Raw genomic sequence first — 16744 nt, 5'->3', positions numbered from 1 at the left:
TTATATTTACAATTTAAGCCGCCCCGTCTCAATCTTTTTCCAGTCCTTGTTACCGAACGGCATATACGTGTCGCCCTTGAGCCAGAACATGGCAGCCCCGCCTTCGCCGGCGGCTTTGGATGGTTTGACACCGAGTTTGCGCAGGTTGTACTTTTGCTGCTTGTTGGTGCCCGTCGTGTCGGCGCCCAGCTCCGGCACGACACGGAGGAACAGGGGCACGGCATACGCGGGCAGCGTGGACCGCAAGTGGCCGGCAAGGCTGCGCAGCGTGTCATCGGCCGGCACCGGGGTGTCGAAGCAGACGGTGACGCAGCCGGCGCGGCCGTCGTGGTGCGGCAGCTCAATGCCGTAGACGTTGGCCTCGCGCACGGCAGGGTGCAGGCCCATGACCTGGCTGACCTCGGCGGTAGACACGTTTTCCGACTTCCAGCGAAACGTGTCGCCGATGCGGTCCATGAAGAAGAGCAGGCCGTCGCCGTTTTGCTGCAGCACGTCGCCGGTGCGGAACCAGGCGTCGCCTTTGCGGAAGACGTCGCGGAGGATCTTGGCGTGCGTGGCCTGCTTGTCGTTGAAGTAGCCCTGGAAGCGGGCCTCGAGGTCGTCGGGCCCGTCGGGGAGGCGGAACAGCATCTCGCCCGACGTGTTGGGCCCGGCGAGGCGGCACAGGCCCGTGGCCGGGTCCCGGGCGGGTGCGTCGGCGGCCCAGTCCATCTCGGCGAGGGCCGTGTCGCGGCCGACGAGGGTGCGCAGGAGCCAGCCGGCGCGGCCGATGGCGCCGACGCCGTAGTCGTTGCTCGACAGGTTCCAGGTGGCGAGCGTGCCCTCGGTGGCGCCGTAAAACTCGGCAATGGTGTCGACGCCGAAGCGCTCCTGGAAGCGCTTCCACACGTCGGGCCGCAGCCCGTTGCCAAACGCGATGCGGACGCAATGCGCCTTGTCGAGGTCGGCGCCGGTCACGGGGTCCCGCTGCGGCGGCGCGGCCAGGAGGTACCGCAGCGTCTCGCCGACGTACTGGATCATGGTGGCGTTGGACGCGCGCACCTCGGGCCAAAAGGTCTTGGTCGAGAACTTGCGGCCGAGCGCGAGGGTGCTCCCGCCAATGACGGTGGCGCAGAAGCCAAGCATCGAGGCCGAGGCATGGTATAGAGGCATACACTGCCCGCGTTTGTTAGCTCGTTTCTTGTAGGAATAGAAGCACCGGACGTGGGGGCGATGAGCGTCTTACCGTGTACATGATGTCGTTGCCTCGTCCTAGAAAATTGACGCTGAACTTGGAGCTGACGATGAGCTTGGCCCAGGAGACAATGGCGGCCTTGGGGAGGCCGGTGGTGCCTGATGTGAAGATGAGGATGCCCATGCTGCCAGACGCCTTGTCGGAGCGGTCGCTGTCCGGCCGACGCACCGCCTCGGACGAGCGCGCCGCGCCCTGGCGCTCCTCGCCAAAGACGACAATCTGGACGCCGGGCGTCTCGCGGCGCACAAGCTCGTCGTCAAAGTGACGGGCGACGGCCGGGTCGACCAGACAGACCTTGGCGGTGGACGACTTGACGCAGTGGGCGAGGGGCGCGCTGGTGAGGTTGTAGTTGATAAAGGCGGGCTTGGCGCCGATGCTCCAGAGCCCCCACCAGAGGAGGATAAAGGTGTCCGAGTTCTGAAAGTCGAGGGCGACGACGTCGCCGGGCCGGACGCCGAGGTGGGCGCGCAGGTAGGCGCCGTAGCGCAGCACGCCGTCGTAGAGCTGGCGGTAGCTGTAGGCGGCGCCGGCGCCGTCAAGGAGCAGCAGCGTCTTGTCGGCGTGGCTGGGGCTGGTGGCGCGGGCCTCGAGGGCGTAAAACAGGTTGAGGCGGTCGGCCCAGCCGCCGTAGACGATGCCGGCGACGCCCCGGAGGATACCGCCGAGCATCAGCGCGTCGTACCAAAAGGACGAGCGGGCGTTGAGGTAGGCGGCGGCGCCGACGGCCGCGGGGACGGCGATGGCGAGGGGCACGGCTGGGATGGGTCAGACAAAAGGACAAAGGGGACAAAAAGGGTTTGTCTCCAGAGTACGTACAAGACATGGCGGCGAATAGGAAGCGGGCAAAACTTGTTTCCCCTGGCAAGGCGAGTGAGACAGGCGCAGGTGAGAGGCTCAAGGTGAGCCGGGGTTGGATGGTTGAGTCGACAATCAACTCTCGCAACGTTTGAGGAATAATCAGTAAAGAAGAGAACCGAAAAAAATACGGCAAATGTCCAAGAACAAGAGATGATCAGCCCATGAAGTAGAAAAAACTCGGAAACTAACCTCTTGTCCGCCCGTGTCTCGTTGGTTATTACCCAGTATATATTAATATATAGAGACCCATGTACCACGACTATATACTTGGGCGGTGGAGCTGCCGCAGCCGCAGCTCAACGAGGAAGACAGCTTGCTTGGCCTGATCTAGCTTAGAAGCCGAGGCAGAAGCTTGCCGAAGGGCTTGTTCTTGTTCGTGACCCCTCAGTTCCCCTCATTCAACTGCAGCTACCCCGGGTGGGCTTGCGGCGAGCGGAGTATCAAGGGGGGCGAGTGCATTAATGAATTATTAACTAACATGTTCATTGTTGTTTCGAGGTTGCAAAGGCTGGTCTCTGTCACCTCCGCTACGTGTCTTGGTTCCTCGTGGATCGCCAAGTATCCGCGTCAGTGGCTGTGCCATACAAAAGGGGTTGGGCTCTATATACGGGAGATGGCTGCCATTCAGGACCAATTCTGCTAAAGAATATCACCTACTGTATGTATTAGACCAGCGTGATCCATCACTTTGGACAGCGCTAGCTACTACTACTATGTAGCCCCTCTCTGATCACCACCATCTTGACCGTGCGACAGGGCCGGGCACGCAACCCGTCGTCCGCTCCCGCTCCTTGTCCGCTATAACTAGGCAACCCCGTTGGACAAGCTTGAATGGTAAAAAGTACTTCTGCACTTGACCGAGATGCGGAACAACCAACCCAGCCGCTGGCCGAGCCGGACACGGAACTGCTCCTATTCAACACACATAGGTAGTGGGTTTATGGATCGAGGTGGCTTAATCCCTGATGCTACAGTGAAGTTGTCATCATATCTAGCTTGTTTCAAATTGTGAATTAAAATACGAATTAATACAACTCGCGTAGCTGAGAGAGCAGACTGACCTCGTTGTTAGCGCCCGGAAGCAGCGATTAGAGACCAGTTTCGTATTTGAGGCTTTTCCCATTTATTCTCCATTTGTTTTCTATTTTTACTTTATTTTCGTTCGTTTTCTGCCGTAGTCAACTTGCGCAATTTCTCATTCCTTTTGAATCAACCCGACTGGTCAATTAATTCCATGGAGCCAATTCAACGACGAGAGGCCTCTCCGTTACCTGCTCTACGCATGAACGATGAATGTGAAATACGCATAGCAGGTAAATTAAGCACATCAACGAAAATGACAAATAAAAGATAGCCAGACGATGTAGTAGAGCAATAAACGAGGTTTGAATAAAGAAGAGAATTTAAATCACCCATATATATATAGATATATATTCACTGGTGTTAAACCCTCCGTATCGCGCACCCCACCAACAGCCAGGTCGCAGCAAATGTCAGCTCCTGCTAAAAATCTCCCACCCTTCCCCCATCCATCACCAGAAACCGACCCTTTTGCCGCAAACCCTCTCTTCAACGCGCCTCTGTGCCGTTAGCCTCTCCTTTTCAGCCTCTTCGTCGTCTTCTTCTTTCCAAGTGCGCGCACTTTCTTTTTGTACCATGGGCCTCATCGGTCTGTCCCTCCTCGTCGCCTCTGTTGTCTACGTCATCATCCGCCCGCCGTCATGGCTCCCATCCACGCTCCTCTCGTGGCTGCGGCGCAGTCCGGCCACGATATCTGATGCGCGCCGGCGCGACGAACAAGACCAGTCGAAACGGACACCGCCAACTCTTCCTCCGCCGCTAGCACCGGCCGCCCCGACCATGGTAGAGCCCCACGAGGCCGATCGCGCCGCGCCGCCGCCGCCGCCGATACCGACGCTCACCATTGGGCAACTACCTTTCATCGCCGTCGGGCAAGACGAGGAGCCCGAGTCTCCAACGACGCCGAAAGCAAAGGCCATGCAGCCAGTTGCAAGCATGCCGCTGCCGCCGCCGACCTTTTCCCTCTCGACCGAGTCGATGCCGCCGCCACCTCGACCAACCGCTTCCACATCATCCTCCGCATCGGCCTCGTCCATGATGCCTCCCCCGCCACCGCGACTCTCTGCGCCCGCGCGTCCTCCCACGCTCGGCCAGTTCCCCGCCGCCAACTCGGCCCAGCGCGCGCGCGGGCCCGTCCCCAACCGCGGCCGTCCATCCTCCTCCTCCTCCATCACCGGCGGCGGCCTCGCCCCGCCGCCCACGCACACGTCGATGCCCTCCAAGCCGAGCCGGCAGGTCACGCTCGAGCCCGGCCACTCGCCGCTCGACTGGGCGCGCCTATCAGGCGGCCCCAGCGCCGACCTGCGCGGCGTCGACGCGTCGACCCCGTACCTGCGCGTCACCCCGTCCATGCTCCGCCGCCAGACGGGCCGCAAGGGCAAGGACGCCTGGATGGCCCTCAGCGGCAAGGTCTACAACGTCACCCCGTACGCCAAGTTTCACCCGGGCGGCATCCCGGAGCTCATGCGCGGCGCCGCGCGCGACGGCACCCGCCTGTTTGGCGAGGTCCACCCCTGGGTCAACTACGAGAACATGCTGACGGCGTGCTTGGTCGGCATCCTGGTCGACGAGCCCGAGCCTTCCGCTGGCCCGCCGCAGAGCGACATGGAAGCGATGGATTAAGCAGCTCTGCCACTGGTACAACTTTGCATGTATATATATTGGGCGTTTTGGTTAGACGGAAAGCTCCTGGCGTACTGCTTTCGCGTCGCACGGGCAATTTCAATCAGAATAGAAGAGATACCCCCAGTTATAGAACCGTGTTTCTTTCATCATGTACATCAACGTGCGGTGCGTCGTGACTTTGAAATTATAGATTATTTCGTGTGCGCTAGTCACCATAGCATGCCCTCAACGTCTCCTGCCAAACCGGAACTTGAGCTCATCGTCACTGTCATCTTCACTGTCGTCCACCTGGATAGGCTGCGGTGGTAGCCGCTGCCGTTTTGACGACTGGCCAGAGAGTGTGCTGGCTGCTGCTCGCTTACCCAAGCTCTGCGACGTTTGCGCCGACGACTGGCTGCGGCTGCCTCCGGAGCCGGCGGTCCCCTGAGCGGCAGTCCTCCGCCCATAGGAGCCGCGTGGTGGCTGGGAGTCTGCCTCCTCTTCTGCGTCTTCGGAATCGCCGCCCTCATTGACATTGGCAGGCGTTTCGCTACCCTTGTGCGTGTTCCGACCGAGACCGCTAGGTATTCTTGAAATGGGCGGCGGCGAGTCTTCTCGAAGCGCTGACTGCAATCTGGTGCCCAAGTTTGAACGTGGCGCTGTTTCCTCCTCAAGCCAGTAGTTGTCTCCCACGCCGAATTTCTTACTCTGTACTTCGTCAACGGCAATGATTGTCCGGGCGGGCTGCCTCCCAACTACTTCGCCCCGGCGCCGAAACTTTTTAAAGTTCTGGATGCCGTTCCATTTCGGATTCCAGCGACCATCAGCAACATCCTGATCTCTAGAGCGCATTGTGCTCTCGGGTTTGCGGAGCTCAATCTCCTCGACAATATTCAGTCGTCGAATCTCTGCAAGGTCAATGTCGTCGGGCAGCTGCGCGAGATCCTCTTGCTCCGCTCTTGCGCGAGCCTCCTGCTCCTGACGGTGCCTGGCAGCCTCGGCGAGGATATTTATTTCCCTCTTCTCCTTCTTGATGGGCTTTGGTGGCTCTGGTGGAGGCATTTCTTGGGCTTCCGACGCAAAGTTGTTACCCATAGCTATTCTTTGTCGCTTGAATCTGGCCGCGGCTGGCGCCATCCCTTCCATAAGATCATCTTCCGCGGGTGCACTTCTCTTCTGTGTGATGGTTGAGTGATCCTCAGGGGGGTGGTCAGGTTCTTGCGAGACAAACAAGCCACTTTCTTCCACAACGTCATTTGGCGGAATTGCTTGCACAGCCGGCGGTTTTACCTCGTCCATGTCGATGTCTGAGCCATCATCAAACCCCGCAAAGCGCCTTTTCACCGGCTTCCGCATTCTAGGCCTTCTGGTAGTGGGTTCTGCTTCAACTGCGGCAGAGGGACCGGCAGCAGGAGCGGCAGCGGCAGAGGAAGAATCGCCCAAAGACTGGGGAGCTTGCGATGGGATCGCCGATGTTCCTGATTGCTCTTCTACCTCGAGTGGCCGGCGAAGCATGCTGGCATCTTTGATCAAGATAGCCTCGAGGAACTCATTTTGCTCGATAGGGCGGTGATCTAGCCTTAGAGAGACGGTTGTAATGAAATCTGTGTACCACGGCACATGCTCACCCTTTGTTGGCAGATATCGCACAACCACAACACCTTTACCTTCACTTCCATCATTAAAGCTGCCAAGACCTTTTTCGCCAGCTACCCCCTTGACGTATCGGACAAAGTCATCAGACGAGGTCTCGCCAGGTTTGACTATTTCAACCAAAGCTTTGCCTCCTCCATTCGTTATGGGAGCGAGCAAGTTGTTATATTGCGTCGCATCATAAAATATGAAGGTGTATCCGTCAAAAAGATCTAATCTACCCGGGTCTGGTGTGTAGATTTCGTCGGGATGTTCAAACGGCTCACCACCACGAGGTGGCAGGTGCTTCATGGGATCCGGCCATGACTCGTCGAAATTTTGCTCCAAGGCGCATGTCTGTGAGCCATTCCCATCGTCAACTGGGTCCGCGGCCTGTGTTACTGCATCTAGAAACGACTCTGTGACGATAAATCGTCCATTGATCAGTGCTTGGAGACCCTTGGCTGTGTTGCGCTTCTTGGCCACAACATGCGTCGTAAAGTCTACGTTGTAGTCGACTAGCAGTTTTATGTCGAGCTGCTCCAGTCGTGATTGAAGGGCGTTGATCGGCTTCGCCTGGAGTTCCTTGCTGGAAAAAGAAAAGGTCAATGCGACCAGTTTCCAAGTCAGGCTGTCAGAATTGGGTTAGCGACGCAACCAATCGGGAATGTGGAAGAGATACCGAAACTTGTTGGGGCATTTTCCCATCGTCATCTCGACATCCTGGCCATTTTCGACGACGTATTTTGTGCCTTTCAGCTTCTTCCCATTGACTACGGTACCGATTTTAGTCGCGAGGTCCTCGATTGTGATTTTGGAGCGCCGAGATGGGTGCAGGGCGTCGCCGTCGCCGACGCGGTCGATGGTGATGGTGAGATGTTTGCGGGAAATCGTATTGTGCGAGATTGCTAGTTGACCGGCTGTTTTGGCATTAGTATCAGCCAACTATCAGCGTGATTGAAAGTCAGTCATCACCTTCGGCCACCGTGCGTCCAAACAGATACGTCTTTCCTGGGCGCAACCACAGCCGGCGACCTGGCATCGCAATTAGCACCCAACAGAATATGTCCTTTGAAGTATGTCCGTACCCTGGAAAGCCTCTTCATTCTCCAGCAGCCACATGGCAACGGCTCAATAACTGCTAGCGCCTCTTGCTTAATGGACCGCCATGATGTTGTGTCGAGGTGCGTGAGCCGTTACCTTTTGCGGGGACGCGATGGCGCGTCTCGCACTCAACGCCAATTCACGTGTCTTGGTGCCTGGCAGCTTGACAAGTACAGATTACACAAAGCATTGATGATGGCTCCTACATAGTTAATGCATGCAGGCCCTTGCATATGCTACCATTTTGTTTAGGAAATATGCATTCTCTCTTTGTAAAGCTGTGCCTCGGACCGAACGACTTACTTCCACGCCACTGTCCTGCATTCTCGTCTGGAGGAAGCAGTCCGCTTCCGCCAGATGCTCGTTGATCCGCAGTGCAAAAAGCCTCTCCTCTACTAGTAAGGTGAGACATGGAGATGCGACGACAGACCCTCGCCGTGGACTCGAGATGAATAAATTCGAGACCTTGTAGTGGGACCTTACCGGGAGGAGGTGTGCATGAGGATGGATCTCTGGCTGGCTGTACCAGAAGTGGTAGATAATCCGTTATACATACACGAGAGGGCATCTACCTATATCTCTCGGCGTTTTATTGAAAAAATAAAATAAATACAAATAAAACAAGAAACCGGCCTGTTCCCATAACGGAGGGCGAATACATAGACCCGGAATTCGGCTGCTGTACGAGATGCACAACAGTCACAATTCAAATTACGAGCTATTGGAACGTATCGCATAATTAGCTAAGTTCAAGGATACCCAAATTCGGCTGTCACAAGAACCAGACTTTACTCACAAAAGCCAACAAAAATACTCAACGCGAATTATGATCCGAATATATGCTTCCTCCATCTCTTACCCCAATTCAATCATGTCACCCCATAAAATGCGGATAAATATATAAGTAAAACTTCCAAACTCGTCTTTATGCACTCAGTTCAACGGGCGCTTGCTGAGGGCGTGTCTGCGTGTGCGACGTCGCTTCCATCTCGCTGGGTTGGTAGCTTGAGCCCATCTGGCCGGGTCCGGGTGAGGGAGAACTCGGCTGGTATATGGGATCATTTCCGGGTTGGTTGGGGTATTTACCAGGAGCGGGAGAATAATATTGCGGCCCGGGAGACTTCTTTCTGCGGTACAGCAGGAACGCGCCGACGGCGAGGAGCGCAACACCAGCAATGCTTCCAACAACAATACCGGCGATTGCGCCGCCTGATAGACTCCCGTGGCTCGCTGAACTGTCTGCAGATTGTGTCCCCTGGTTTTCCGTGTCGCTCGCATTCTGACTCGGAGTGGGAATACTCGTGGCGGTTGACCCCGGTGCAACCTACACAGATGAGACGGATTAGGACATGTCGAAGCAGCAAGGCATGAGCAGCCGCACTTCACGTACCGAGAGAAACTTGATCCCCCAAGCTTCAATACCCTCATTCGTCGATGGTGTGCGTGTCACTGGTGACTCCGTGGCCGGTGTGACGCCTAGGTCTGTGATGACTCCCGTCCAAACGATGCCGCCCGAGGCCGCAGTAGCGTGGCAACCGTATTGGTTATCCTTGCACATGAAGGAGAATGCATTACCAGTAACACTGATACTGTTAGATTTTTTTATCGCGACTCTCAACCTTGATGAATGTCCAAGACTAACCTGGGACAACACGTGAAGGTGCTAACAGCCGCTGACTCGCCTGCCTTTGCAGATCCTGCTGTCGCACAGGCGCGGGTGTAGCCGGCGGGACAGGCGCTCCCATCCGTGAGGTATGGCACGTTGATGGTAAAGGAAGGAGGGAAGCAGTCGCCCGAGGGTGTGTTTCCGGTGAAGACGGGCGTCGGCGTGCCGTACATGTTGCTCACGAACCTGCCACCGCCGTCGGCGTAGAGTACTCGGTAGTAGTTGGTGCTTGCGAAGCATGACTCTGGTGCCGTCCATGTTGATGGGAAGCTGTGTAGAGGGGGGAGCGTTGATGTGCTCGTGGGTTTTTTGGTCGCGGTGGATTTGGACGACATTGTCGCAGATCTTACAGGGTCTACCAAGGTTCGAATCGTTATCTCGGCATTCGTTGGCGAAGAGGACGGTATAACGAAGTATGTTTCGGTACTGAGTTTGTCAGAGGTTGCAAGTCGATGCGGAAGCCTCGTGGGAGCTGGGATTGGGGTAGAGGAACATAATGCTTGTCACATGTTCTCCACGGAGAGCATGATGTTTCTCTGTCCCAATAAGGCTGGGCCCGAGATTGTCGTGTCACGGACGGCGCTACCAAGATGAACGTCTCCAGTTTGACATGCTTTGTTCAACAGAGATGACGGCGAGGCTCTTTACTAGTCATGACCAAGCGAAACCGGGCCCGCAAAGACGTAAACTTCAACTGCTTTTGTTAAACAAGGGACCAATCATGCGGGTAAACATGATATGCTGATAGTTGGCTTGACATGTTCACAGCAGAAGTGTAGTTGCGGCTAACTATGGATGCAACCAGCTGCACTGCTTGGCGACTCCTAGTGTGTTTACGAGAAACTCTCTCCCGCACATCCCGTCAGCAAGGCCAGGGCCATTTCCCAGCAAAACTCCAGAAAACTCTGGCGCCAACAACAGCTCATTGGTTGGAGAGCCAACGCCAAAGTCTCACCATAATTGGGGCAAGGCACTCCTTGCTGCACCTTAATTTCAAAGGGCCAATTTCAGACACTTTAGCTCCGCCCAGTGCTGATTTGCCTTGTTTTCAAGGTCGGCATCTCTTCTGAACAGCCTTTGACCTTCAATTCCAGATAAAGACTACCATTATCCCCGGACACAACGTTGTCAGGCAAGTCTTGGCTGAATCGGATGTGCATTGCGGAATGCAATTAGCATTCGCACCGTCAGATTGTGGAACAACGCCAAAGGTTCCACGGTTGTTGAATTAGCTACAGATTATAGGCATGTAGTTGACAGGAAGGACGTTTCTCTAACATTGTTATAAGATAGCTGCCTTCTTATCGTTCGTTTAGTTCACTGTTGTTTCCGTATATTTGGAATACCTATAGTGAGCCACGATGGCCGGCCCCAATCAGGTGATGTTCAGTGTTGAGGACTTAGCCGCCATATAAGCATTGGGCCGTAAGCACTAAGTGGGAACCAAATAGGACAAAAAAGGATGCGCAACAATTATATTTCGAAAGAAACATATAAAGAAAACACGGAAGACAAGAGAGATAGATGGGGAGAAGTTAATGTCAGTGGTAAGGTAATTGGGTTCTCTGTAGGGTAGGGCGCTCCCTCTGAGAAGGTTTACAGATAGCACCTTCGTCCGCAGGAGCTTTATACAACTCTCAATACACAAATAATAGGACTCAAAGTCACTCGCGGAGAGAGAAACCTAGACTTGAGAGTTCTTGAATTAAATATGTACAAAATATCTAAACGCTCGTATTTCCTATGAAACTCCCCTGGCTTGGGCAGGCAGCAAAGTATATACACCAGCACTTAACTTGGCACTCAAAGTGGTACAGATCCTCATCCACAATCTCATACGTCAAGAACACCATGTTTCAATGCATACGAAGTTGTCGCATCATTCCTGCAAAATATGCTTGCTCGTGGGGGTAAGAATGTAGGTCGAAAGGGTGCCTGGAGCGCGACTAAGCGCTGCTGCAAAGCTTATTCGACGCAAGAAAAAAAAATAGGAAAATAGGAATATAATCGAATTTACTTTTACCTCAGCTTCAATCTTCCATTTTAACTTTTACTCCTTCACATCCTCCGCATCCTCCGCATCCTCCTTATCATCAGTACAACTCACAGCGCAACCACGACTACTCAGTAAACATGGATCTCTTGAGCGCTTGCGAAAGCCTGGCGTCTAATGTTCTCGAATTCAATGCCACCAGTGCTTCTGATCTCCAAATATCCGATGCAGACATTGAACACTGGCGGTGTTTGTTCAAATTAACCCGTGCCGAAGCCATCGAGGAAATTTCCAACTGGCGTCTGGACTTTGGCCGTGACTCCCTATCTCAGAGCGCTTGGGACTTGATTAAAGACTCGGATTTTGCGTCTGGATTCAGCAAGGAATCTTACGAGTTCAGCTTAGCCCATGGCCGGAAGTTTGAGCGAGGAAACGCCACCAAAACGGACGACAATGGCATGTATTTGCTCCGAATCCACGACACACTGCCCAGCCTACACACAATCCAACAACTTTTAAATACCGACAGGCTCGAAGTTGTCTCTGGAGTAGACGATGACGGCAATTCTGTGAAATTCTGCTATATGACTTCACAAATGAAGAATCTTCTTCAAAGCAATCTTGTTCTATCGGATAGTGTCCACTTTCGGCCATCCTTTATCCGAGTCTCTATCGCCACGAAGAAGCTCTCCGATATTTCCAGATATCCAACACTTGGAATCGAATCGACTCTTCCCCAATACCGTGCAGAGACGTCTACCGAGTACTTTCGGCCGGCCCAGAATGAATACCCTGTTCCGTATTTCTTCTACGGCACACTGGCCGACCGCGCCGTTCTCGCCCGCGTTATTGGAGTTTCGGACGAGGGCAGTATTGAATACGAATCAGCCATGGTTTCGGGAGCGGCTCTTTCGACCTGGGCGAATAAATATCTAGGCTTGGTGAATAGCTTTCAACATGATCAAGTGGAGGGCAAGGTGTACTGGGTAAAGTCTCGTGAAGAAGAGGAAGCGCTACGAATTTATGAGACGGCCAAATACGAGGTTGTAAGGTGCAAAATTAACCTTGAATCTGGCATCAACACGTGTATGGGTCTTACATTTCGGCTTTGTTGATGTTCTTGAGCTTGATATCAAGAACATCGTTGGTATTTCTTATTTTTTTATCTTATTTATTTTCGGTCTTCTTTGGATTAGTGACGTATGCCGCCTAAGATATTAATAGAGTGATGACCCTCGCAAAAAGGACATTGAAAAAAAAACACTATTTGCAAACAGTTTAGGTATCATTGGTATCATCCATCCTTCACTCCTTAAGCAATCGCACCAATCAGACCACAAACAGGGCCGACTATACTGGGTGCCCTGAATGCTCGGGCTTAAATGACAGAGCATAGTAGCACGGGATCGCATGTCGTATATGCGCTAACCAGCTCAAGCTTGGTGCTCGGCACTCTTCTGCTTGCGCAGCTCATGGGCGTGGTCGGACCAGGGGAAGTGAATGACGGGAACCTGGAAAAAGGAGTTGCTGTCAAGACGGTTAGCTTGTGGTTAGTGGCGGGTGAAAAGGTAGCAAAGACGTACGAGCTGTCCTGGATTCCGGCCAGGGCGTTGTACCAGGCGAGAAAGGCAGCGAGGAAGCCAAAGAGACCACCGGTCTTTTGAAGGGCGAGAGCGGCGGTGGCGTTGCCCATGTTGGTGGCCATCTGCTCGCTGGCGAGGAAAAGGAAAGCGAGGTCTAGTGTGAAGAACAATAGGAAAAGCGCGACTGTCGAGCGGAGGGTGCAAAGAACAAGGAGCGTGGTGAAGATGAACCAGCCGAAGAGGTAGAAGCCCAAAACGTTGGCGACCTGGGGCTTGGTGTATTCGTCTAGAACATGGAAACCGGGGGTGAGGATGATGGCGTAGGACAGCCAGAAACCACCGTAGGACGACAGGGCGGTAGCACCAAAGGTATTGCCCGTGGCCATTTCCCTGTGATGGGTGATTAGCAAGCTAGGATGCATAAAAAAGGCGCCGACTGCGCTTGGAGCGAGCTGGGGTCAAGCTCGCGGCCGAAGGAGCAGCGACAAGCGTCACAGGTCGACAGACGTACCACATGCCAGCGAGAAGCTGGACAAGACCGCCGTATCCGAAGGCCAGGGAGAGGACAATGTTGGGCGCGGCGGTGTCACGGGTGTGCATGTTCAGGGCAGAGAGGACAAAGGTGGTGAGGGCGAAAGCCGACAGGCCCAGCGGCGCAGGGTTGGCCAGCTTGCGGTGCTCGTACGGCTGCCAGTTTCCGACCTGCAGAGCGCCGCCAAAGGCCTGGGTGTCCTGGCCTTCGAGCATGGCCCGGTAGGTAGGGTGCTGGTAACGCAAGTGCTGGGCGGCACCGTTGGGCGCGACATCCTTTTCAGCAGCGCTGGTCACGGCGGCGTTGGGAGCAGACATGATGACGACGGCGTGGTAGAGGGACGGGTGTTTTTGGCGGGAACCGAGTAGGGGAGAGGTGTCGAGAAGAGGACGAGAAGATTGGCTGATCCTGGAAGCACCAACGAGTTTATGCCAGTCTGAACAGGTGAAGAAGCATGTTCGAAGGGGGTGGGGGAGAGCTCGCCTCTTATAATAAGGTTGCGTGCTATGATGTGAGGGGGAACCCCAGACGGACCGTCATCTATCTGGATATCCATTCGTCCATGGGCCGACCCCAACGGCAGACGGGCTCCAGAAAAAAAAAGAGAAAAAAAAAGAAAAAAGCAGGCACTGGGGCAAGCGCGCCGGAACGAGGAAGCAGCAGACAGTCCTGTGTACCAGGCCACCAGTAGTTTACCAGGACCAGTATGTACTCCGTACGGTCACGGCAAGACAAGCCCTGTCTGCATTATGGGGCCGACACAAAGCTACCCAGTAGGTGGAATGGCAATGGACCGAATGGCGCGGCTGGAGCTAAAAAGGGGGCGTGTGGTGATGCGGCGGCGGCGGCGTGCGTGCGGAAGCCGGGGGTGGGTGGGGGGTGAACTACTAATTATCGAGTCCACTAATCTGTATGCTGGAATAACTGGTACGTACAAGAGGATGAAGGAAAGAGACTGATGATGGGTTGTATCGCGGAATACAATTGCTGCTTTAATGCCAAGGGACAAGGCCCTGGGAGGGGTGAGCCAAAGCCACATGGCGGTTATGCTCAGGGCCGCGTCCAGTTATCCTGCATCGTGGATCGCGGAAGATGACGAGAGTAGAATGCAAGCAGCCGTTGCCGAACAATCGACTTTTACTCTCCCCTCTCAAGGTCCATGGCCGACGTGATGCCAATGGCGGCGAGTTTGATCACCATCACGACTACAATTGACGTATCCGTACGCGGGCTGTAGCTGATCTGGAACTTGAAAGTAGGAAAAAAAAAGAAAAAAAGCAAACTGCTTCAAAAACCTTGCGCGGAACGCCGAAGCCCAAAAAAATATCGGCCGCGGGTGGCAGAAGACCCCCGGGCCCGGCTTGCCAGGGTCCCCCCCTTGCAATACTCACTTAAAGGACCCAACGATGATCGTTTTTTATTTTGGAGCAGCACCACGGCGCTCCTGTCAGTCTGCTTGATGCTGGCCAAAGCCTCGCCCTTGCGCTGTGCCGAGTGAACAGTCCGGTCCTGTTGGAGCTTCGTTACGACTTTTGTAAGTCGAACCCACGCTGTTTGTTGCCAAACGGAACTTATTTGCTCACGGATAGAAGTATACTTTGTAGTACACGCTCGCTTCAGCGAAAATACGATATCGAGGTTTTTGGTGCGTTGTACGAATTACACTTGTTCAGTACACTACCTATCCTAGTCTTGTACGCCTACCAGTTGCGACAAGGATCATGGCTACACAGGATTCGTACTGGTCGGTAAACGAATAAAAGTAACAGACCCTGGCGCGTGCGGAACGAGCTTAATAATAGCTAATCCCACGGCAACCCGAACGGACGGGTCGTTGAGAAGCAATTTCGCCCTCCAGTGGCCTTTTTGTCCCCCGACGTTCGAACCCGGCCGATAGAATGAGTCGAGAGACTTCTGTGCGCCATTTCCGGACGCCACCGCCATCTGAACAAGAAGAAAATACACCAAATTTCTTGGCTCAACGCCTTTGCACGATCGCGGCTTGCCAAGGCCGTATCACAAATCAATTTCGGCCCTCTGCCGTGCCTTTTTTCTCTCGGCGCCCAGACACGGCGAGCAAGCTTCTTCCATGTCAAAATGGCCCGCGGAATTATTGACCAAAGAATGTTCATGCCGCAATTCCATCAGCGTTCTGCAGTCCCCCCCCCCTTGTTCGATTGCGGCTGTGGGCAGTAGCTCAATCAATGCCAGACCAAAAGGGCTCAAGACTGAGTTGAGAGCTGCACGTTTTGGCGTTCGAACGGCGAAGCGAAACACTTTCGGTTTCCTGCTGTCGTTTTAGCGAGTCTGGGGTACAACGAGGGGGAAGGCCAAAAAAAAAAGAATGATAATCTCGATAAATTGCTTTGCCTTGCTGACCCGGAAGAGCATTATACACCCATGCCCACGCTTTTTCTTGTCTGATATTTCGTAATAATAGAGGTCGGCGATGAGCGAGGACTCCTCCATGATTAAATGCGTGTCTCTGATTGCATCACCGGGTTGCAACTGCACGCACTCAAGACGGCAGGCCTCTTTGCAACACTGCAATCTTGACCGACGGCAGAGACAAAAAGAATGTCCGGGTCCTATCCCCGAGGCCGCCGTCTTGTCACTCGGATGACATGCTTTTGGATCTTGGGTACGGATACACGGAGACTAACACGGTTCAACAACACCACCAAGATCCTGTCCCTCCCCCGAGCCAACCCTCCGACCGCCACCTCCTCATTCGCCTTCTGCGGGGAAATCGAACTTGGCTTTCCACTCGTCATGCATTCACTATGGCGTTCCGCTAACGACGGCTAACGACCTGCTAACGATGGGCAGCTCGCCCGACTAAAACATGGTTGTCCCAACTAGCGGAATGGTGCTTTGCACTTGTTCTGTCGGGCGCTCTTCTGCCCGTGTCTAGCTTCCCTCTCCGCACTAACTCATTTCATCACTTCACGATCTAGGAAAATCAAATCATGGTTGCAGGGGGAAAACGTGGCTGCCCTGGGGACCGTCCCAAGGGCGCAGCTCAGAGCCCAAAACTGAAACCATTTCATGGCTCATTTTTTCCTTTTTTTTTTTCCCTTTCTTGTTTCTGAGTTTATCCAGGCTGTTGGCCGACTGCTTGAATTTCGCGTTGCCGAGCTTGCGACAAGAGCCGGGCTGCCGGGGGGTCATGCAGGAAGTGCAGGGCCTGGTGACCCCTGGAGCCCAGCTTTTGCCAAAAGAAGAAGAATATGCAGCGCTGCAAGGCAAGTGGAGTATGCACTTTCTGGCACCTGTTTTGCTTTCCTTTGCCAAGAACCAGAAAAAGAGGCCAAAGGTGAGTGGTATCGGGCCACCGATCGCCGGGTATGGTGGTGGTGGTAGGCAGAGTCAAGGTTTCAGCCAGCCGGAGCAGGGGATTGACTGGTTTTCCTCCACACCATGGCTTCTCGTGGCTCCATGGCACTTCGTAGTCGGA

The 16744-nt window shown here is 54.4% G+C and overlaps 6 protein-coding genes across 6 annotated transcripts; 2 read left to right on the top strand and 4 right to left on the bottom strand.

Annotated features, from left to right (window-relative positions):
- Nucleotides 1-6: 6 nt before the first annotated feature.
- On the bottom strand, nt 7-2057 carry CCM_07630 (long-chain fatty acid transporter; the record flags this gene model as incomplete). The annotated part of the gene is made up of 3 exons (XM_006672771.1): nt 7-1155; nt 1226-1989; nt 2051-2057. The coding sequence occupies 3 exons, from the start codon at nt 2055-2057 to the stop codon at nt 7-9; spliced, it is 1920 nt and encodes a 639-aa protein (XP_006672834.1).
- Nucleotides 2058-3748: 1691 nt separating this feature from the next.
- Nucleotides 3749-4795, top strand: CCM_07629 (Cytochrome b5; the record flags this gene model as incomplete). Its single annotated transcript, XM_006672770.1, has 1 exon — nt 3749-4795. One exon carries the CDS (start codon nt 3749-3751, stop codon nt 4793-4795), a length of 1047 nt encoding a protein of 348 aa, XP_006672833.1.
- Nucleotides 4796-5023: 228 nt separating this feature from the next.
- On the bottom strand, nt 5024-7531 carry CCM_07628 (DNA damage response protein RcaA; the record flags this gene model as incomplete). The annotated part of the gene is made up of 3 exons (XM_006672769.1): nt 5024-7040; nt 7092-7329; nt 7498-7531. The coding sequence occupies 3 exons, from the start codon at nt 7529-7531 to the stop codon at nt 5024-5026; spliced, it is 2289 nt and encodes a 762-aa protein (XP_006672832.1).
- A 907-nt stretch (nt 7532-8438) lies between these two features.
- Nucleotides 8439-9514, bottom strand: CCM_07627 (uncharacterized protein; the record flags this gene model as incomplete). The annotated part of the gene is made up of 3 exons (XM_006672768.1): nt 8439-8837; nt 8904-9102; nt 9156-9514. The coding sequence occupies 3 exons, from the start codon at nt 9512-9514 to the stop codon at nt 8439-8441; spliced, it is 957 nt and encodes a 318-aa protein (XP_006672831.1).
- A 1798-nt stretch (nt 9515-11312) lies between these two features.
- Nucleotides 11313-12287, top strand: CCM_07626 (uncharacterized protein; the record flags this gene model as incomplete). Its single annotated transcript, XM_006672767.1, has 1 exon — nt 11313-12287. The coding sequence occupies one exon, from the start codon at nt 11313-11315 to the stop codon at nt 12285-12287; it is 975 nt and encodes a 324-aa protein (XP_006672830.1).
- A 318-nt stretch (nt 12288-12605) lies between these two features.
- Nucleotides 12606-13604, bottom strand: CCM_07625 (GPR/FUN34 family protein; the record flags this gene model as incomplete). The annotated part of the gene is made up of 3 exons (XM_006672766.1): nt 12606-12699; nt 12756-13145; nt 13267-13604. The coding sequence occupies 3 exons, from the start codon at nt 13602-13604 to the stop codon at nt 12606-12608; spliced, it is 822 nt and encodes a 273-aa protein (XP_006672829.1).
- Between the last annotated feature and the right edge of the window lie 3140 nt (nt 13605-16744).

This window comes from Cordyceps militaris (genome assembly GCF_000225605.1).
Source record: "Cordyceps militaris CM01 unplaced genomic scaffold CCM_S00006, whole genome shotgun sequence".
Taxonomy (NCBI): Eukaryota; Fungi; Ascomycota; class Sordariomycetes; order Hypocreales; family Cordycipitaceae; genus Cordyceps; species Cordyceps militaris.
Note: the sequence above shows the minus strand (reverse complement) of the source record. Positions and strands in the feature narration are given on the sequence as shown.